Source organism: Antechinus flavipes, chromosome 1 (assembly GCF_016432865.1).
Source record: "Antechinus flavipes isolate AdamAnt ecotype Samford, QLD, Australia chromosome 1, AdamAnt_v2, whole genome shotgun sequence".
In the NCBI taxonomy this organism is placed as follows: domain Eukaryota; kingdom Metazoa; phylum Chordata; class Mammalia; order Dasyuromorphia; family Dasyuridae; genus Antechinus; species Antechinus flavipes.
In genome coordinates this window covers 151687793-151711075 of record NC_067398.1, presented here as the reverse complement: position 1 = coordinate 151711075, position 23283 = coordinate 151687793, and the positions used below count along the sequence as shown (strand labels likewise).

At 33.4% G+C, this 23283-nt stretch overlaps 1 protein-coding gene across 4 annotated transcripts in view; it reads right to left on the bottom strand.

Annotated features, from left to right (window-relative positions):
- The window catches only part of MAST4 (microtubule associated serine/threonine kinase family member 4), an 802919-nt gene that overhangs the window by 355278 nt on the left and 424358 nt on the right, over positions 1-23283 (bottom strand). For all 4 annotated transcript variants that reach the window (XM_051991523.1, XM_051991531.1, XM_051991539.1 and 1 more), the window contains one exon: positions 2405-2436. In XM_051991523.1, the coding sequence (XP_051847483.1) occupies positions 2405-2436 (32 nt within the window). The remainder of the gene's footprint in view (positions 1-2404; positions 2437-23283) is intronic.

Here is a 23283-nt window from a genome sequence, read left to right as displayed (position 1 = left end):
AAAAAAATTCCTTTTCCCAATACCATAAAAAATACATTCTATGTAGAAGGTAATTACTATAGTTTTCTCTATACGTACTGCTGACCAAATTTAAATGTGGATACTAAGACAAGTATACTGGAAGTATTTTTAATCAAATAAACAAAAACAACATTTTTGCTATTTTTTTCAAAGCACTTTATAACCTGAAAGACCTGGCCCCCTCTGACAAATATAGGCTGAGTGAGTCATATCCCTCAATACTTAGGCAATTCTCTAAGACTAAGCAAAGAGGTGCTAACCTGTATTGGTAGAGCTTCCTCATTCCTGAGTTTCTTATTCCAATGACATTATGGATGAAATCCCTATATATATATATTCTCTTATTTTTGGTTCACTTTTCCAATGGTTTATATCTCTCTCCTAGTTGGCATAACAATAAAATAAACAACAGATATTTATTTTGATACACTATACTTTAACTCTAGTGGAAGTTGTCATGAGGGCTATACATACATGTGTTTTAAATAGCAGAGATTATAATTCTTCTCATGTTGCTAAAATATACATATGGCCAAACTTAAACACACCACTCACCATTCTCCCCTCCCCCAAAAAGTGCTTCATTAATGCAAGTTTTAAGGGACAGAATTTTGCATTTTCTTCCTTCCCTCAAGTTGTCCTATCAATACATGGCTGTTAATACAATCACAGAGGGAATCATTTAGATGCTTCAAAAGGAAATTGATCTGAAAGCCTGATTTCATCATCATCTCAGTGGTCATTTACTAGGCAATGAATTAATGTTACAGTCAACTAGAAACAAAAAGGACAAGTAAGTATGACTTAGTATATGCTCTTTATAGAAGATCTGTCAAAGACCACTCAAAATAGCAAAGCTCTTCATAGTGTACATGAAACAAAACTAAAACTGAAATACTTTTATTTTCCAAAAGAAAGGGAAAACAAAAAGATGTCCCTTTCCCCTCATCAACTTATTTCAAATAATAAGAAAGGCACCTTTTAGGTATTTGTTGTTTCATTTTTCTTTCTAGGAAAGTGAATCAAACACTGGACTTCTCAAATCTAGCCAAGAGAATTATGCTTAAGGAGGGGAGAGATAGCTATGTTAATATCTATTTCACAAATACCAGGGGCTTTGAGTTCTCTAATGAGACTCTAATGAATCATTTACCTAAGACCAAGAAATATAAGCTCAGAGCCTGTGGCAATTTAACCAAAAGCATTCCAAAAAAAATATCACTTTCTTCTGCCATTAGGATAGCACAGGCTCCACAATAAGCAAAATAGAGAAGTATTCTGAAGGCTTTCAAAATCTGAATACAAAATCTGAAGTTGTTTCTCTGTTTGTGTTTACCTTTTTTTTTTCCTTTTTTTTGTATCCCCAGTATTCAGCATTGTAAGATTGGCACATAATAGCCATTTAAATAAGTTAAATGATGACTTGATATTGCTGTATTTATCTCTTAAGATTAACCTTGCTTTTTAATATTTCCTTATATCCACATCTTCACCCCTACTCATAAAAACTTATACAGTACTAACTTCAAATATAGCCCCATAAACATAAAAAGCAACTTTCTCTACTATACACACATATTTCAAAAGCTCCTCAGATTTTAAATCCTAACTGTTTCTAAGTCAGCAGTTATACCATCAATTGATCATAAACCTGTTCCTACTTTAATTGAATGTAAGAGTAGCTAATTTCAAACAGTTAAGTTGCAGGAGAAAAAGCTATCTATGAGGCAAATAACATACTATTAATTCTAAAAAACAATAGGTTGAAATATACTATGGGGAAATCAAGTCAAGGTACATAAATCTGCAATTTTAATCATAAAGTAGCATCACATGAGTCAGGCCATTAAAAGCTGAATGAGATATAGTATAAACTACATTTTCACTGCTTATCTTCAACAACTCAGATCTAAAACAGTATAGCCTTCTCTGCTCAGCAATGGCGTAAAAAATGACTGAGCTTGAATTTCTAGAAGTTAGAGCACAGAAATCATTCCTATCACAGCCATTTATACTATCTGCATGCCAAATATTTTCATCCAAAGAACTGAGCTCATTAAATTGGCAGAATTTTTTTCTCTCAAATTAAGGGTCACCCTAGAATAAAAATGCATTCTTAGTTCACATCACCCATTAGAAACCTGGAAATCTTGCACTGTAATTATAATTTAGAGGCCACTACAAAGGACATTCAATTATATTCAAATCATGGAATATTGACGCTCATGCATATAAATTCCGTTTTCTTTGTTGCTAAGCTAAGGCCAGTTAGTTGTCACATTTAACCTTCAATTTGCCACTGACAAACCTAATAAATACTTCAATGAATGATTACATCACAATTATACAAAAGATTATAGTGAAAGAATCTTGTATTACTTACAAACTTCCTCTTCTAGGGAGACTCAGCTCTTTCTGGAAAAAAAAAAAAGAAATACATATGACATTATAGGGATATATGAGCTTTTTTTTTTCTTTAACATTAAAAAAAATCCATTTTTCTTCACATTTTTTGCATGGAGAAATTTCAATGACATCATTCTCTCCTAGTTCCAATCCTGCATGATTCTCTTAAAAATGTATTTACTTTGTTTCTGATTTTTCAGAGAAAAAATGGAAAAACATCAACCTCTTGTAACAACCATATTCAAATACTGTAAATCAGCATTATGATTCTAATGCCATGTATAATTTTAAAAACAAGTTCATGCTAATCTAAAAAATAAACCTTTTGACTTAGACTTATGACCCCATAGAGATTAAACAAAAAGAAAAAGAATCAATATCTACAAATATACCTGTATTAATTCTTTGTGAGATATCAAAAAAAGGAAACTAAAGGGTTATGCATGAACTAGAGATGACTGAACAAGTTATGGTATATGAATGTGATGGAATTCTACAGTACTGTAAGAAATGATAAGCAGGGCAATCTCGGAGTAACTTAGTAAGATGTGCATGAATTGTCACAAAGTAAAATGAAAAGAACCAGAATAATTTACACAATAACAACAATATAACAAAGGCAAACATTACTGAAAAACTTTACAAATATGATCTATGTAATGATTTCACAGGATTCATGATGAAATATACTGCTCACATCCTAACAGAGAAATGAAAACTAAAGGATGAAGCTTTTTTCCTCCCCAAAAATCTTTAAGGAAATGAAATGAATAATATGGGAATTTGTTTTGTTTGACCATATCTGTTTGTTATAGGAGTTTATTATTCTTTTTAATGGCAGATGAGGTGAAGTTTGAAGAATATAAAATTTAATTATTAAAAAAGCAAAGTTACACAGCAATATTCTGTGATCAACTTCTCACAATAGAAGGATCCAAGACAATTACAAAGAATTTATGTTGGGAAATACTGTCTATATCCAGAGAAAGAACTTATGGAATAATTGCAGATCAAAGAATATATATTTTTACTTCATTTTTTCATGTTTTTTTTTCCTTTTGTCTATTTCTTCTTTTACACTGTAACCAATATGGAAATATGTTTTACATGACTGCACATATATAAATTATATCAAATTGTTTACTATTTAGGAAGAGGAGAGAGGAAGAGAAGGTAGGAGAAAAATTTGAAACTCAAAATCTTATAGAAATGAATACTTTAAATTATTTTTACATATAATTTGGAAAAAAAATAAAATACCATTAATTTTTTAATTTTGAAAAAAAGCAAAGTTCTGGTAAAAAAAAAAAAAAAAAACTCTAAGGAGAAAGTGATATGTCACATTTTCCCCTGCCATGGCCCCAAAATCTTACCGCTGGTAAGAAAGCAGAAGAATTTAGGCAGTTAGGATCAAGGATGAACAGCTAGAACAGACTCAGAGACCATCTTATCTAAACCTGTCATTTTACAGATAAGGAAAGACAGATTTGGGAAAAGTAAAATGTTCAAGGGAGAAAATATCAGGTGTTAAGATCTGAACTCAGATCCTCTGACTTCAAAGTAAATGTTTGTTCTACTACACTGTAACTTCCCAACATGGGTCAACTAATGACTAGATAAATATAAAGGAACTATCTATGGATCAAAGAAGGAGAAAAATACACTACGTATATCATTTTGAATATCAAAATGGCAAACAAAAGAAAACAAACAACAACAAAACAAAACAAACAAACAAACAAAAAAAAACAAAGAATAAATGATACAAACTAGACTTTGGTTTAATCCTCCAAGAAACCAGGAAAATGTCAGCACTTAAAAGCAGCCTGTTGCAGACCCAAAAATGTTTACTATGATGAATCATTCTAATAATATCAGGAAATAGATTATGTTACCCCTTACAGCTAAAAAGTCAATCAATCATCTATAGTCTATATAAACAGAAAGTCAGAAAACAACCAAAAAGAAAAAAAGATGCTAGAGACCCAGACTCACTATAATGAATTATTCAGTAACCACAATATTATTTATGATTAAAGAACAGAAAGAAATTAGACATATGACCTATTTCAATCTCAAAATGTGCACACAAAAAATTCTCAAAGATGAGATATAATATTAGGTTATTCATTCTCATTATTTTCATTTATATTCTGCCCTCTAGAAGCTCAAGCATTGTCTTTTGAAACATGTCCCTCCTCAGTTCTCTTATCTTTTCCATTCACTTTTTATTGAAGATCTCTAAATGCTTAGCTTATAAGGTAGTATCAGATATTGCTTCTAGGCAATACAACAATCTTTTTTTTTTTTTGAGTAATATCATATTTTTAAGATATATTGAGAATATACTGCTTCCAGAAATCATAATTTCTCCTGATGTACCTTCAAAAAAGATATCTGACAACAAGAGAGTTAGGACAGTTCTATAAATTGGCTGCTTTTCTTATCAATTGACAGATATTTTGTTCCTATTGTTGTTTGTGACATATATTAAGGCTAAACTTAAGGAGAAATAATTAGAGATGTATTAAATGAGCTGTTTACATTTCTATTCTCTGAACTTAGAGGCTGTGTAGAAAGAGGGGCTAGGGAAGGTGGAAAAGAGCAGTGAAATGAAATAAAGCCTTTGCTCACCTTGATTAGCCTTCAGTGGATGAATATTTGCTGTTATAGAACCCTAAATTGTGAAACATGAAATACAAGGATATTTTCATTTACTGATAGTCTTGGTAATACAGTCATAAACATTCATAATCACTGGCCTTAGGAATGGGTACATAATTAGAAATCCAAATATTAAATTTGTTGTGTTCCTACTTAGTATGATCGGTTGGTAATTGATCTTTAGCTGAGAAACACAAAGTAATCACCTGAGGCTATATATATATAATGTATAGATGTATATATAATATATGTGTGTGTATATATATATGCATATATATAATGTATGTATGCGTGTATGTATACACACACACACACACACACACACACACACACACACACACATATATATATATATATCTGTAAAATAATTTGCTTCCCTTTTGGAGAACAGTAGCTAAATTGATTACAACCGCTTTCAATAAGGGACCCCAGGAATTCATTGTAAAATTCCCCAAACAGCATTCTTCCCTCTTAACCAAAAGCCTAGATCAAGATCTTTATATTAACCTTGGGTATTCAAATCCTGTCAGTAAAAAAAAAGAGAGAGAGAGAGAGAGAGAGAGGTGGGGAGGGAAAGGAAAAAAGGAAAAACAGAAAGAAGGCAAAGCTGACAATTACTCTCAGTTTAGAAGCAAAACTTCACAAATTATGTTTAAGCTCCATATGCAGAAATAGTAAGTATAGAAAGCAAGTAAAAAAGGTCCAGACAAATGAATCAAAGACAGCTCCTCTGCACAATAGTCCAATCAATCAAATTTCACCTAATGACCCAATCACAGAACACTAGTCTTTCTGGCCTGATGAAAAGCTGCTGAAACAGCAAGAAAATAAGGACTAAAAACCTACTCTCTTAATCAGAAAAGCTATTCAGTGGGTCTAAAATTACTATTTCTCAACAAGGAGAAAGGTTATGATAGGCAACCCTCTGCTGTTGCTAAAAGGTTACATTGGGTAACCCAGTCCTGCTCCTCAAAGGGATAACCACACAAGTAGCAGAGATGCTGAGATGGGGAGCAGAGGACATTTAATAGGCTGATGCTAGCTGACCTGAAGCTATACTAACAAAGCTGACAGCGCTAATCCACCTGACGGGCTTGAATGTCAAGCTCGGGAATGGAAACTCAATTTGGTAGCAAATTGGAATCAGATGTGATGGTAATAAAGTGAGAAAAATGAATGCACTGTGGCTGAGACCTTGGGAGCGTTCTACCTGATGAAGTCTATGAACACTCAGAGCAGTATGCAACTTGAGGCAGAGGATGATGATGGCTGCTGACCTTATGTATAAGTACCACAAGCTGATATATCTCAGCTCTTCCTGCAGATACGGCTAAGTTATATTGCTAAGTATATAGCCCTTAAACTATCTCCTATAACTTGAATCTTTGTTTCATATTTGTTGAATGTCAACATTAAATTTGATATAAATTGTAGCTATGTACAATTAGACAAATAACTCATACAGTAGTAATTCCATCTACTCAAATCAAGTCATTTATGGCAAAAAAAAAAATGGAGTAAGGAAGATGACAGGTAAAAATAATAAAAATTAAGCAAGCTATTTTTAATAATCTAGCAACTATTGACTCATTACTAAAAAGAAAAGAAAAAAAAAACCACTAAGGAACTGAAAAAGCTTTATCTTCCCTTTCCCCTACTCCCCAAAAGGGGCTTATTATTGTTATTATTACTTATTATTTAGGTTGTCTCAAAGGCAAAGGAAAGACTGGAAGGCCTTTGGAAAATTGAATGACTCCACTCTCCCTGAAACAGTGGTCTCTATTTTAAACCTAACAGTCTCCAAATAGTGCTATATGGTAATGGGATATAGAATGCCACATTCCCTGAAGAATTCAAGCTGAGGGTCAAAAGGCAATCAATGAGACACATGTTGGGTATATGAGGGATGCAACGCATTATAAATGAAGACATAGAAGAAATAATATGAAGAATGTCATAGGGAAAAATGAGTGGAAAAGAAGGTAGAGCAGTCAAAACAAGAGCAAGTGATGATCAAACAGATCACCGATACGCTCCACAGCTATCCAAACAATACCAAGAATAATTTTTGTGTCATCAACCCCACAACACTTTGGCAATCTGGTGAAATGTAATGCTACTATGGTTTGTTTTACACATTCATAATAGAAGGAAATGCTAAATATCCATTTAATATTAGTGAAAATAGAAATATATATATATATATATATATTTTTTTTTTTCCTTTTCAAATTTACAAGCTCCTAAAAAGCATTCATGGGGTCCATGGACACAAAGTTAAGAATCTCTGATCTAGAAGAAAGCCCCAAAAACCATTGGGTGCGTTTCCTATACAGGATTTATGAAGTAGTAAGCAACAATTGCTGAGGATGAACAGGTTAAGCCACAGCCTACATCTCTGAGTGCAATATCTACTTTGACAAAACCATGGGCATTCTGGAATGTGGAGGTAAGATTACTTAGAGTGGTGATTTCCAGAAATGTAATTCTGAAAGCCTGATCACTATTTAAACAATTTCACTACTCTCTCACTCCTCTCTTCTAGAAAGGCTTTTTTGGGCAAATGTTTATTTTAAATATTTATTTGAATTAAAATTAATTGTTTCATAATTTTGAAATTGTCTTTAAAATTCTTTGATTTTTAGGAACACATTAGGTTAATTCAAATACAAGATTGGAAGTTATTTAACTGTTTGTAGTTCTGTTTACAAACACAATGAACACAAACATTTCTCCTTGGAACTTCCAGTCTTTGTTCCTCAAATGATTACTATCATCATTATAATTATTATTTTTATTTTCTGAGGCGACTGGGGTTATGTGATTTGCCCAGGGTCACACAACCAGAAAGTGGTAAGTTTCTGAGGCCAGATTTGAACTCAGGTCCTTCTGACTTCAGGGCTGGTGCTTTATCCACTGCTCCACCTAGCTGCCCCCCTCAAAGTATTTTAAATAAAAAACATTCAAATAGTTTGTTTCACTGAGGAAACTGGTATAAGAAACTGCCATGCTTTGAATATAAAAGCAATTTTCATTATGCTCCTAAAGTAATTTTTATTTATTTCCACTATTTAAAAGTTATGTGTATACAAACAATAGCATATGGCTCAATGTTCCACACATGTTTGAAGAATCTTTGAGCCATCCATTTAAATTGATTTATAAGATTATAACTTGGAATGAATATCAATACAATATACCTCAAGGCAAAGAAGATCCAGAGCAGTTCATAAGATCATAGATTTAATGAGGAAAGAGGTGTTAGAAGACATCTTAGTCAAGCTCCCCAAACCCATTCAATTTTAGAGATGAAAAAACTAAAGTCCAAAGGGTTTACATGATTTGATCATATTCATATAGCCAGGAACTGTAGGAAATAAGATTTGAACTGAGGTATTTCTAATGCCCAATCCAATATTTTGGCCATCACACCAGTTGTCCCATAACATTTATTAAATACCATGATGGATCTATACTCAGTTTTTACTTTTAGAATGCTCTTCCTAACAAAGTCTAGTGTCTAAGTTCATATATTCATATGGTCGACTAAATTGTATAACTAGTCAGAGTCAAAATATAACTTAAAAAAAAATAACCTGTATAGCTGAGATGGGTTCTACAATAATTTCACACCATTTAATATTGTGAGAAAAACTATTCCATTTTTATTTATTTTGTTTGTTTCTTTCCTGTGCAACTCTTGCTCCCAATCATCTAAGCTTCACTCCCCTAAATTCTGCTTCTCCTAAAACATTGCTTCATGTAGCTTCATGTTTTCTTGGGAACCAATTATAATAGCAGTATGGTACAGAAAGAAGACTTCTGACTTTGGCCCCAAGAGGACTTGGATTTATGTCCAAGTTTTACCATGAACTCTTTGTCTGACCTTAGGCAAATTATTTTGTTTCAGTTTCCTCATTTGTAAAATGAAGGGGTTGATCTTTACCTCTAAGTCCCCTTCTACCCTAAATTGATGATCCTATGACTTTAATAAGAATAACCATTCTCAATTAAGTCTTTACAGCATATAATAAGTATTTTCTCAGAATCCTAAAAGGCAGGCAGGGAGTCTATTAACAAATTAAGATCCCGCTATCATAAACTCTGCTACTCATTACACAATGGAGTCCCTTCCTTCAACAATACTGTGCAATGTGTCTTAAGGACCCTTCCAACTAAAAGTATGGGAGAGGTTTTAATTTAACATATTGGTTTTTGAAATACCATGGCAGCCTCTATGAATCTTTGTATTCTTCTAGTTACAACTTCTTTTTTTTTTTTAATTATTAAGACTTTTTAATTAGCCATTAGTTGCTTGAGCTACCTATTGACAAGTTTCTTTCTACACAATATAACTATAGAGCACTCACTGATGATTCTTTCACTTAAGGAGCTTATTTGACTAATGAGCACATATTGAGTGCCTAAATACTCACATCATTGTACTAAGTGATGGAAGTGCTACAGATAAAAATAAATAAAAGCCAGGGAATGTTTAAATGTATTGGAGGAGACAGAACATATGCATATGAAACAATATGAGGAAAAAATGACAAAGGAATATATAGTTAATCCCAAGGCAGGCAATAAGGCAGGGTAGAAAGAAAGGGATCAGTAGAGATGAGTTTAACTAGGAAAGATTTGAGAAAAAAAATAAATCAGATAAGAAGGCAAGAGGGCAAAAGGTAGACATTTCAGCAATGTCTTGAGCAGAAAGCCAAGTCACGTGGCAGGATGGGATTAGTTGGAGGCCAAAGGACCAAGCCAAAAAATAACAAGCAAAGAAGATTATTATGAAGAAGGTGATATTTTAGATCTTTCTGTCTTAGAAAAGCAAATTTCAGTGGTTAGGCTGAAGAGCCTGCTTTCATGGGTAACTGTAACATGCTACTATTTTGACAGTTAATTCAGAAAATGAAGAAAAAATCAATTTCAATTATAAATTGAAACTAAACACATATCCCTACTTTTATTTCTTATATGACTGATAGAAAGTATATTATTAGCTAGACCTACCTTCCAACAAGAGAAAAACCAGCTGAGCCCACAACAACCCATTTTTTGATGACATTCCCATTCTAGATACCCTGATCCTTCTCCCTACCATCCCTAAGCTATAGAATCACATGGCAATTGTCAAAAGAGTTTCCAAATTAAACAAAACACTGGCAATTACTTTTAGAGAAGAACAATGTCCACAGATCTTGGCAAGTACTAAGCACATTTCACACATAAATTATTTTAACAGAAACCGATTTCATGTGAAATAAGGCCCTGAAAGGTAACACTTCTAACTGAAGCTTTTAAAGTAGAAAAAGCATGACAATTGGAATAATCAGCTAACTCCAAATAAATGAACAAGTAAAACATGCTTCCTTCCCAGCCAATTACTGTAGCCCTCCGATTCTTCCTTACATGGTGTACTCTTGACATTAAAAAAAAAAAAAAATTAAATACACAAAACAAACTCAGGAACCAGACCCATTTCCTACAGATTCTGTCTGGCAATTCAACTAATAGGGAAAATCTCACTACTTAGTCAAGGTTTGCTTCCTGTCCACTGGGCTGATGGTTGAGTATTAAGCAAAATGTTAATCATTCCCAGAAATTAGTAATACTTCTATTTTACATAAATTACTTTGCTCTCAGGACCAAGGAAAAAGAGTGGGGGGAAGGGACAAGGGGGAGAGAAGCATGGCTCACTAATGAAGGTCTCAATGTCATTTTAGACTTCAAGAAAAGCAAAATTTTGATAGAATTTTGAAGGCCTTATTTCTCTATAGGAATAAGAGAGACAAAACCATTCAAGAGAATCAACTGATCTTTAAAATCCAAATTTTGAATTGAAATCATACATACCTATTATGTAGCCTAACTCATTAGAAGTAACTGGAGATAGGGAAGGGAATAAGCATTCATATGGTGCTTGTACTAAGTGCTTTTACAAACATCATCTCATTCAATCCTCCTAACAATTCTGGGAAATAAGTGCTATATTTTATCATCTGCACTTTACAATGCAGGAAGTTGAGGCAAACAGAGATGAAATGACTTGGCTGGGGTCTAGCCAAATTCACACTCAGATCTTCCTGATTCTAGACCCAGATTTTTTTCCCCGTGTCGCCAAGTACTTCTGAATTGGCACTGACATAAAGGGTTTAATTCATTTCAAATAAAAGAAGTTCAAATCTGGCCTCAGATACTTAATACTTATTAGCTGTATTACCCCAGAAAAGTCACTTGATGACCCCAGTTGCTAGAAAGAGAGAGAAAGAGAGAGAGAGAGAGAGAGAGAGAGAGAGAGAGACAGAAAGACAATGTTTACATGCATAAATACATATAAAATATGCGGTATAAATAAAATAATAGATGTTTTCAGAGCAACTTATTTTAATCTTCCTCTTCCCCTTGTTTTTCTTTTTTTTTTTTAATAATAGCTTTTCATTTTCAAAATATCTGCAAAGATAGTTTTCAACATTCACCCTTGCAAAATCTTGTATTCCAATTTTTTTTCCTTCCCTTCCTCCCCAGACAGAAAGCAATCCAATATATGTTAAACACATGTACTTTTTCTAAACATACCTCCACAATTATCATGCTGCACAAGAAAAATCAAATAAAAAGGGAAAAATAAGATTTTAAAAAGTAGGCAAAAAGCAACAAAAAAAGGTGAAAATATTATGTTGTGATCCACATTCAGTTCCCTATTCCTCTTTCTGGATGCAGGTGGCTCTCTCCATCACAAACCTATTGGAATTAACCTGAATCACTTCATTGTTGAAAAGAGTAAGGCAACATTTAAAAACTAGGTGTCTATATACATGACTATGTCTAGAGAGAACATACTTAGTGTTCTGTATTATTTTTTTCTTCAAGCTTAAAAGCTATGTACTGTGCCTATTAATTGTATCTCAATCATAGATTCAATTAACACATTCTGTCTTTAAAAAACCCTTCAGGATTTTTTTTTCATTTCCTCAATAAACACTTATTAAGTACCTATGAATAAAATATAGTATAAGGCTCAAAAGACAAAAAATTTATGGTCTCCATCACATCAGAGCTTATCTTACGGTCAACTAAGAAAAATAATATATATACAGATAAGTGAATACAAAAGATATGACATGAAAATCAAAAGTAATTTGGGAGGGGAAGGGAAGATATTAATATTATAACTGTTGGAATTAAGAAAGGCCTTGGGTGAGAAGTAAATTTAGCTGAATCTTTTCAGGAGCAAGAAATTTCCAAGATGTGCAAGTATATTCTAGTTATGTCATAGAGACATGGGGAGAAGAAACATGATATGGTATATGGAACCAGCTCGCCCATATATCATGTGCAAAAAAAGGAGTATTATGAGATATAGAAAAAATTCACATATAAAGGGCTTTAAATGCTATATAGAATAGTCTATATTTTCTTCTGAAATGATAGGGAGATATATAAATATATTGAATATCAGTGACATCACCAGACTAATGTTTTGAGAATATCAATTTATCTGAATGGAAGAATTAAGATGACCGACTCGAGATAGGAGAAGCAGAAGACAGAGAGTCCAATTCAGATGTCATTGGATTAGTTCACACTAATGATAACAAGGCCTGAACTAGTATGATGATTTCATGAGTGGAGAGAAGAGAAAGGAGAAATAGAATCAACAAGGTTTGGTCCACTTTTTGGACGAAGGATAGAAAAAAAGGGAGAATGGAGAGTGAAGCACCATTGATGATACCTAGGTTGAGAATCTGGGTAATTGGAAATATGGCACTACAACTGAGGGAAAAAGAGAAGGTAGGATATTGGCTGAGTCTGAAGGATGTTAAGGGAATAGATCAATATAAGGTGCTGAAAAAGGTCATCTTTGAAATAGCTAACCATGGAGTTAAGGCTGAGAAGTTCAGTGGCATCTAAAAGGGACTAGTGGTCCAAATTAAATGGGAATATTACAAAATTGTGAGCTAATTTTTCTGAACTTCATTATAACCAAAAGAGTGGAGGTATTGGTAGGATTCCCTGTGTATGTCTTTCAGGTTTAAGAATCATTATGAATTTATCAGTTATAACAAAGGTGAAACAAAATACTAGTTATTTCATCATATAGCTGAAAATCTTACTAAAAACATTCACAACTCCTAAAAATATCAGAAGTACTCCTCAACAACCATTTTTTTCTCCCGAAAGAAAAGACAAAGAGTACACATATGGGATATGATAGCTGCCTTAAAGCACTGAGTGCTGCCACCCAAAGAACACTATGATAAGTTGTTCAGTTGATGCCATTTGCGGTTCTCTTGGCAAGGACACTGAAATGGTTCATTTCCTTCTCCAACTGTGATAGGTGGAAGACACATAAATGAAAAAAAATCATCTCAAGAACTCTATACTCTACTCAAGGAAGCATTTTTTAAATAGTCACATAAATACAAGGTAATTCACATTCTACCTTATATTATAATTATTTTTATCAAATTTCTTAAGGTTAAGGATTATCTTGTTTTTATATAGTGTTCTATATTTGTGTATATATTGTATTTTTAAGTATCTGTATAAACGCATATATATATATATATATTATATATATATATATATATATATATATACACACACACACATATATATATACACATATACACACATATTATGGTTAGATTTATAAAGCACATCTTACATTCATTATTTCATTGATCCTTAAAACAAGCTTCTGAAATGGATGTTATAGATATTGATATTCCCCATTTTACAGATAGGGACATAGGCACAGTGACTGAGTGACTCACCAATGGTCATGTAACTAGAGTGTGGGAAGTAAGTTTAGAAGGCCCTTCATGACTCCAAATCCAAGACTTTATGCATTACACTAGGAAAGATTTTTCCATTAGTCTGAAGAATACAAAAGGAACTATGCTTTACAGGTTTTTGATGTCTCTGAAGTATTTAATAATTAAAAAAAAAAATCAAAGCATCTGGTAATCCTTCAGGTTTGCAAAACTCAAGTCACTAGGCAAGTTTTGTTCTTGGGATAAATAGATGTAGTCTTATTATTTGACTTAGGTCAAATAATCTTGTGAAACTGAATAATAAATACACGTACCAATTCGGCTACCAACCATATTTCTAGTTATTAGAAGAATATGATGATCTACACCAGAGCTTAGCTAAGGACAAAAAAGGCTACATTGCACAGCTGTGACCCACAAGACGACACTGCAATTCTTTTAGTTCTTCTATCCATTACCAGCAAATTATAGTAAATTCAAAATATTGATTCATACACCCCTATATAGGGAGAAAGTTACCATCGACTTTTATTTTTTATTGTGGGGTCTAATTCCCTGGAATCGATAAAAGCTACAATGTTCATAAGCTTCTTAAAAGATGGTTAATATAGTACATATGAGGCACCTTTCAGAGTCACTGTGAATCTGTGCTGTTTTTCGACAAGAATAGCTGCCCACATCTCAAATTTATAGAAGTCTGATGTGATCTTAGAATCTTCTCATTACCTAGGAGAATGCCCTGGGAATGAAATGAATAAATACCAATGACTCTCAGTTAAAAGAAAATTCCAACTGCCAGGAAGGAAATATAATGGGTTCTATGCTAGATTTCAGTGAGTCAACAAACTTTCATCCCAGTGTACCAGTAAGTCTTAAAGGGATCTAACCACCATCATTAACATAGAAGACAAATTGACATAGAAGAGATAAGGCCTTTAGAAAGGCCTCATCCTAATATTTAACAACGGTCTTCAAGTTGGAGCTCTTAAATGTGGGGCAAGAAAAGAGGGGGAACATGGGAACCCTCTGGCTGTTTGGTGAAGTTCTTCTAACAACAATGTTTTTAAATGCATAAAATAAAGACAAAGGATAATAAAGGAATCCAATTTTCCAAAATATAGTTATCAAGTCCATATACCCCAAGTTAATACTCCCTAATCTAGAGGATTCTTTAAATTTTTTTGGTGAAAATTTGTTTGCCAACAAATAATGTGCCACCGGTTTATATATTAAAGAATTAATGCTCCCTTGTAAATAAATTAGAAAGGTATTAGTTTTTCTTGATTATATTTCATTGAAACATATACACAGTGCAAAGAGAAAGAAAATACACATGAAATCAGAAGAAAGAAAAGTAGCTAATTCTATTTATCAGTGGTCCTAAGTTTCTACAGCATATAAATGTATCATTTTTATTTACTAAGCATATACCCTACTTGTTGCAATGGTCACTTATGAAAGGCTTATTTCAGCCCAGAAATTTATTACTGTTAACTTATGGGACTCCTAAAAAGTGATGTGAAGGCAATATTCCAAAGTCTACATACTTCTGGGCATTTCTATTCATCTAAATGCAAAATAACTAAATTGCAGAACACATTTTACAATGTACATATAAAAAAGAGTGAGGGCAATGGGAGATTAATGGCATCCAGATTAAAATGATCAATAACATGAACTAGATTCTCTACCAGGGCTAAGATTTATCACAATGAAATAAACAAATGAAAGAAACAGTTGGCATGTAGACAATGTGTTTTACTCAGTATTCAATGGCCACCTGCCATATGGAACTGTGGAGAAGCTAAACGAGGTAATAAGGGAATTAATTGGTATTTCACATTTATTAATTGACAAAAAGTTCTCCTTTTGCTCTTAGAAACTGGTCTTTTTTTCTATGAAAGGTTCCCAAGAGACTTAATCTTTAAGATTCACTGGTGATGTTATCTCTGGTGTTCAATAGCATCAGTTTCCATAAAATGGACTTTTATTTGGGTGGAGGAGAAGAAAAAAGAAATTAAGTTTCCCTATGTCATCCAGATTGACCTCTTAAGGGACCAATCTGCATGTAAATTTTGATATATTTCATTTTGGGGCCAGGACATCCATTATTGTGTAGCCGCATCACCCCCTAATCCTAGAGATGATTTAGTCTAGACATCTAATTGATTTAGTTCAGAACTCCTGAGTTCAAGTGATCTTCTAGCCTTAGCCTTCCTAGAAGCAGGGATTATTGGTATAACCACCATACTCAACACAATATATATATTCTTAACATCCTAAAGCGAGTAATTGCTACTTAATAGTGAACTTTCACAATTAGATGTGACCCAAAGTGTTTTACAAATGACCAATCATAAAAATGAGTACCAATAATTCATTTCTATGCATTAGAGTTCTTATCAAAGAAGAATACTGCTGCACACAATAGCTTAGAAAATAATGAAATCCTTCTTTAATTAGTATCACATTCTAAGGGAAATAGGAAAGTTCTACAGAACATTCATTATGATTTGGCAATTTGTTTTCTCTTTTACATATTTAAGAGGATCCTACAGTCTTTGTTAATGGCTTTGAAGATAACTAAAGAGACTTGGAGCTTAATGACATCATATTTGTGACAGTTAATTAGCAGAAAACATTTCAATTTTCTGAGACTTCTCTTTAAGCTTCAAAAGGAGAAGTAAGCTTTGGGTTTTTAATTGCCTCTTTCTGAAGTCTAAATTCTATTCACAAAACAGATCCTTGTGATTTCTGAGCATATGTTTCTTGACAGTGGTACAAGTTTAAAATCTGATATCCCTCTAAAAATGTCAGAGGTGAACTTCTTATTCTTTGGTAATTAAAAATATAAACTGATCTTCAGGAGGAAAAGTACTCATCCCCATCACTTAGGTCCATGCTTTCTTGAGGGAACAAAATTCTTGGACTTCATGTTAATAACAACTAGCCCAGAGGTCAGAGAGAGATACATTTAGAGTTTAAACCTCAGGTGCTTACTAGCTTTGTGATCTTGGCAAGTCATTCAACTTATTTGTCTCAGTTTTCTTATCTGTAAAATGGGGATAATAATAGCAACTGGCTTCGAGTTGCTATGAGAATGAAATGGCATTTAAAAGGCACTTTGCACAACTGTACAAGGATTGAATAAAATAATATTTTAAAAGCTCTTAATACAGTATGTGGCAAATAGTAGGTGCTATATAAATGTCAGCTGTGATGAAAAGAACAATGAGAGCTTAGTTAGAAAAAGAATGAAGAATAGGTGATGCAGGAATAAATAATGAAAAGAAGTTTTTAAAAAATGAACCAAAGGTATCACTACACACTGCAGCAAGAGGCGAAAAAGGAAAGGAAAAGTGAAATTTTCCAGATAGTGAAATAGGCAAAACTTTCACATCTCTCCACAGGCAGCCACTAAAATAGTCAGATCACAAACTAATCAAATGAACTCATGAAGATATGCAGAACACCATCCATCATTTATTCACTCACTGAAGTGATGTGCAGTCATTTTTCAGTCATGTCTGACTCTTTGTGATCCTACTTTAGGTTTTTCTTGGCAAATATATTAGAATGGTTTGCCATTTTCTTCTCCAGCTCATTTGACAGATGAAGAAACTGAGGCAGAGTTAAGTGACTTGATCAGGATCACATAAGTCCTACCTATTTGAAGTCCGATTTGAATCAGAAAATTGAGTCTCCCTGATCCTAAACCCAGTGTTCTATATGCTGGGTTATCTAATTGCCCAAATTCATTCAAAAACATTTATAAAGAGAAAGGAAAGAAGGGAAAATGGAAAGATCACTGAGTCTGATGTGAGGAGATTTGCATCTAAGTCCCAGTTCTGACATTTCCTTATTATATGACCTTGGATTTATTACTCCACCATGACTTTAGTTTTCTCATTTATTAAAGGGTATCTTAGTACTTGAATGATCTGCCTCACAGGGTTGGGATAAGGTAGAGCATAAGGGGCAGGTAGGTGGTGCCACAGTATATAGAGTGCCAGGCCTGGAATGAGAAAGAATCATATTCCTGAATTTCAATCTGGCATCAGACACTTATTAGCTGTGTGATTTTGAAAAAGTCTCTCTACAGTTTGCCTCAGTTTCCCCATCTGTAAAATAAGCTGAAGAAGGAAATAGAAAACCACTCCAGTTCCTCTGCCAAGAAACCTTAAATGGGGTCATGAAGAGTTGGATGTGAGTGCAAATTGACTCAACAACAACAAAGAATAAAGCTCCCTCTACAGAGAAGAGGTTGTGATATAATGGAAGAAAAACTGTTTTGCTACTTATTATATGATCTTAGGCAAGTAATTTCCCTGTTTTGTACCTCAGTTTCCTCATCTGCAAAATAAAGTTGATGTGATTTTTAACATTCCTTTCAGCACTAAATTCTGGGATCCACAGGAACTTCAAAGGTCATTTAGTATAGCCTTATCATTTTATAGATATGAAAATTGAGGTCCTGAGAAGATACATGGTTTGTTTAGATTGAATCCTTCTTCTGGTATTTACAAACTTGTACAACAACAAATGATGAACAGGTGGGTTTCAAAAAAACCTGGAAAGACTTGTATGAATTGATGCAAAATGAAATGAGCAAAACCAGGAAAACACTGTACACAGTACCAGCAACATTGAGTAATGATCAACTATAAATGACTCAGTTCTTCTCAGCAATACAATAATGTAAGACAAGTCCTTTGAAATCACAAAGAAAAATGTCATCCATAACAAGATAAAGAATTTATAACCTGGGAATGCAGATTGAAGTATATTTTTTCACTTCCTTTATTTTTGTCATGGCTATGTTTTGCATGATAGCACATTTATAAACTATATCAAATTGCCCACCATCTTCAGAAGAGGGAAGGAACAGGCAAGAGATGTGGAACAAAGTCTTGTAAAAAAAATCTAATGCTGTGACTAATATAGAAATATGTTTAGAAGAATTACATATATTTAATATATATCAGTTTTCTGGTATCAAGAGGAAGGAAAAGGGAGAAAATTTTGGAACACAAAGTTTTGCCAAGTTGAATGTTAAAAATTACCTTTAATGTATTTGGAAAAAATAAAATAATATTAAAATTAATGCTAAAATTTCCTTGACATGATTGAAGTAAATATTACTTAAAAAGGAAAGAAATAAATGAGGCCATATAAATAAAATACTTTGCAAATCTTAGTGTTCTGTTAGTTAATGTTATTGTTATATAAAGTGGTTTACTGACATCTTTATCCTTATCTTTCTAGTGCTTTTTGGTTCTAAATCTAGGCTTCTAGACATATATGTAAAGTACTATGGAGGAAAACACTGATAAATAAGATAGTTTATACCCTCATGAAATTCAAAATCTACTACAGGGACAAAAGACCTGTAAGCACAGCTATATCAATCACACTAGTACATGAAAGTATAATGAAAGAAAGACAAAACTAAGAGAAGCCAAGAAGTATGTCCAAGAAGAAAAAATTAACAATTCAATTTAATTAAACAATTAATCTGTGTTTGACTTTGGTGACACAGGGACAAAAATAAATTCAAGAGTCCTTGCTAATAAGAAGTTAATGTTATAGGCTATAATACAGCTACAAATATATATAATATAAGGTAGATGGAGTTAAGATTTTCTAAGGAATACTTGAGCTGATCCATTCACATTTCTTCAGTGTTTTAAACTTTGAAAAGCATTTTGCTCATAATCCCCTAAGGATGATAATGAAAGTATCATTACCTTTATTTCATAAAAGAGAGGTAGCCAGACATAGTGGAGAAAAAGTTGCTTTCAGGATTTTTGGATAAATGTCTGAGAGCTGCTTCACACAAACACACACACACACACACACACACACACACACACACACACACACACACACACACACACACACCAGTGTAATTCTGGGCAAATACCAGGCAGTTAAAGAGGATTTTGGAGTTTCCTGTCTTGTTGACAGGCAATACTAGTTCTATTTTCATTAGTAAGGAGATTTAGATGGAGAAAAAAATGATTATTTGGGATATACTAAGTTCTTGACATCAGCAGAGAATTTAAAATGTGGGCCTGAAGCTTGAGTGAGAAGGGATCCAGACTTGATATTTGGTGGTTTTTGGCACATAGGTGATAATCAAAGCAAAGTAAATTAAATCAAACATACAAAAAAAGAATCAATAGAAAGGGAAAGAAAGACTACTAAGAACTAAACTATAGAAAATGCCAAATGCCAAGATTTAAGGGACAGAAAGGGAAATAAAATCCATTTAGATTATAAAAAAAGGAGATGTAAGAAAGAAAAGAGGTAAATTTATATAATGCAGGCTCATGGAATCCAAGAAAAAGAATGTCAAGAAGCAGGATGTGATTAAAAGTATCAATTATGATAGGAAGAATAAAGAATGGCACAGACTTTTAAAAAGCGCATAGTACATTTTCTACAGAGTTTCAGGAATGCATGAAAAGTGAGGAAATAATGGCAATGTGACTAGATCTATCCTGAAAGTGTTTTGCAACCAAGGGAGAGAAAAAAGAATGGTACCCTCAAGAGAACTATAAATTTAAGAAAGGATTTTCTTAAGAAAAGGAAGATGGAAATTTTTTTAAGACAAAAGAAAAAAAGCTAGCAAAAAAGATACTTAAAGAGATGACACTCAAGGCTCAAGTAGATAAAGTAGCCTTGGAAGTGGGGGAGGAGCAATTACTTATCCTCTGAAATAAAAGGGAAAGAGAAAGGATACAAGATCAGACAGAGACATTTCAAGGAGGAAAGGAAAGGGCTCTTCTTTCTTCTCTGTCAGTTATAAGGTGAAACAGTCTTTTGGATGAGGTCAGGAGCTTAAGGAGAAAAGGTAAGGATTTTGGAAAACTATGGTCAATGTAAGTCATGCAACAACAAAAAAAAAATTGCCAAGCATACTATGGACTTAGGGGTAGCTAAGATAGCAGCAATGTGTTGAAAGGTGTCATCTTTCAGTTTGGGGACCTCTGATGGGCCTGACAATTCCAGATCCTGACAATAGAAAAGGAGAGAGTAAAGATTCCAGAGATTGGGGACTGACAAGATGGTCACAGCAGAAATGACAAGTGAGAGGGAAATTCTAAGTTGCTGAAGGCAGAATCATTGACATTATCTAGGGAATTCAGACTGAGTAGAAAGGCAAGTAATGTTCAAGTGAGAAGCTAAGGGACTGAAAGTTTAAATGAAAACAAATAATAGGTTCAGAGAAGCAAAGAAATAGGATAAGTGAAAGGTAGTACATTTTGATTAAAGAGAAAAAAAATTCCCAGTTAAAGATTTGAAAGTGGAATAGCTATAATTGATAGCTAGATATGAAATATGGCAGAGATGTTGAATTAATAGTAATACTATTAAATTGATGTGCTACTTCAAATGTTAGCCCAAAGCAAGTCCAACTGAGATATCATGTCAAAGATCAAAAACAATAACTACACATCCTACAAGAGCCAATTCCTATTTTTCCCAAAGCTTTTCCTTTAAAAAAAAAAAAATTTACTCATGCTTGCCCACTCCAGCATTGCTACCACTTACTCCCCTTCTATGTAACTCTTTCCTGTGTAACAACAAAATGTATCCAAGCAAAATAAACCACGTCTGAAAATATATAATTTGTTCTATTATTAATTGTTTAACCATCCTCCTACTGAGAGGAGAAAAACATGATTTATCAGTGAATATTTATTCAATATTGATCAGAAATTTGTGGATTTTCAATATTTTGCTTCTTGAATAGTTGGGGCAAGTCACTAAGTAAGGGGGGATAAAGTGTGAAGGAGAAAAGAAGAAAGAGAAGTAGGAAAAAAGAGAGAGGGAAGAAGAGAGGAGAAGAGAGAGGGAGGGAAGAGAGAAGGAGGAAGAGAAGAGGAAAAGAAAGGAACAAAAAAGAGTCGGGGAGAGAGAATGAAAAAGGGAGAGGGAGAGAGAAAGACACAGAGAGAGACAGTGAAAAAGAGAGAGAGTCATAAAAATGCCTACACTTAAGAAAAATCACTTCTACAATTAAGTGGAGGATGGCCTGGAAAGGGGAGAGACTTGAGGCCAGGAAAGTAGTTAAAAAGTAATCACAATAGTCCAAGAGAGAGGCATTAAGAGTCTGAACTAGAGTTATGACCATATAAATGATAAGAAAATAGATGCTGTGGGAGTATGTATATGTGTGTATGTGTGTGTAAATATATAATTATACATACATATTATATATAATTTGCAATACATTTGTGCATAAGACATATTGCAAAAATGGAAATAGCCATATTTTGCAATAGATTAGATATGAGGGATGAGTGAGAATAAAGAGTGAGAAAGATATCAAAGTTAGCAGCATGAGTGACTAGAGAGAAGCTAGGACCCTCAACAGAATAAGGAAGTTTGATAAGGAAGAGATTTGAAAGTAAAGATATCAAGTTCTATTTTAGACATATTGAGTTCAAAATGTCCAAAATGCAGTTGGAGATGTATAACTATAACTCAGCAGAGAGACTAGGAGTGGATAAATAAACGTGGGAAATATCTGAATAGAGATGTTTATTCCATCTATGGGAGATCATCAAGTGAGACAATATTGAGCAAAAAGAAGGCCAGGACAAAGACAAAAGGAACATCAAGGATTACTGGATAGGACATAGATAAAGAACCAGTAAGAGAGACTGAGGAGGAGTTGTACAAGAACAAACAATAGTGTCATGAAAATTCAGAAAAAAGGAATATGTCTGGGAAGAAAGAGTGATCAATATCATCCAATACTACAGAGAATTCTGTAAAGATTTGGTAATTTAGTGATCACTTTGTTAGGAGCAATTTCAGAGGAATTATGAAGCCAAAGCCAGAATATAGATGATTCAAAAATGAGAGGAGAGGACGTGGGGATGCTAATTATGTGCCATTTTTCAAAGAGTTTAGGTCCTATAACTAGGGGAGATTGTTGGATAAGCTGTGGGATGTGTTTTTTTTTTTTCCTAAGTATGGAGAACACATGAGCATGTTTGATTGGTAGCAAAAAAGGATATCATAAGTAGGGGTGAGTTATAAGGGGAAATGTGGGAGGTGAGGTGTGGAAGGAGCACTCTGCTGGACAAGTCAGGAAAGGATGGAATCAAGAGCAGGTTACAACCTCACCTGATACTTAAGTGAAAAAGAACATAATCTATCTATGTAATTGTGAGATGTGGTGGTCAGCATGAGGTCTCTTTTTTTCATATAGTATGAGGAAAATTTCTCAATTGAGAGGTAGAGGAAAAGAGACATTCTCATTGTTGTGAATTCCGATGAATGATGTAAAACACAAGTTTTATTTTTTTAACTTAACAGTTCTCTCATTTGGTGATTTAGAGTATTTGTTCATAGAGTTGTTAATACTTTGCATTTCTTCTTTTGAAAACTGCCT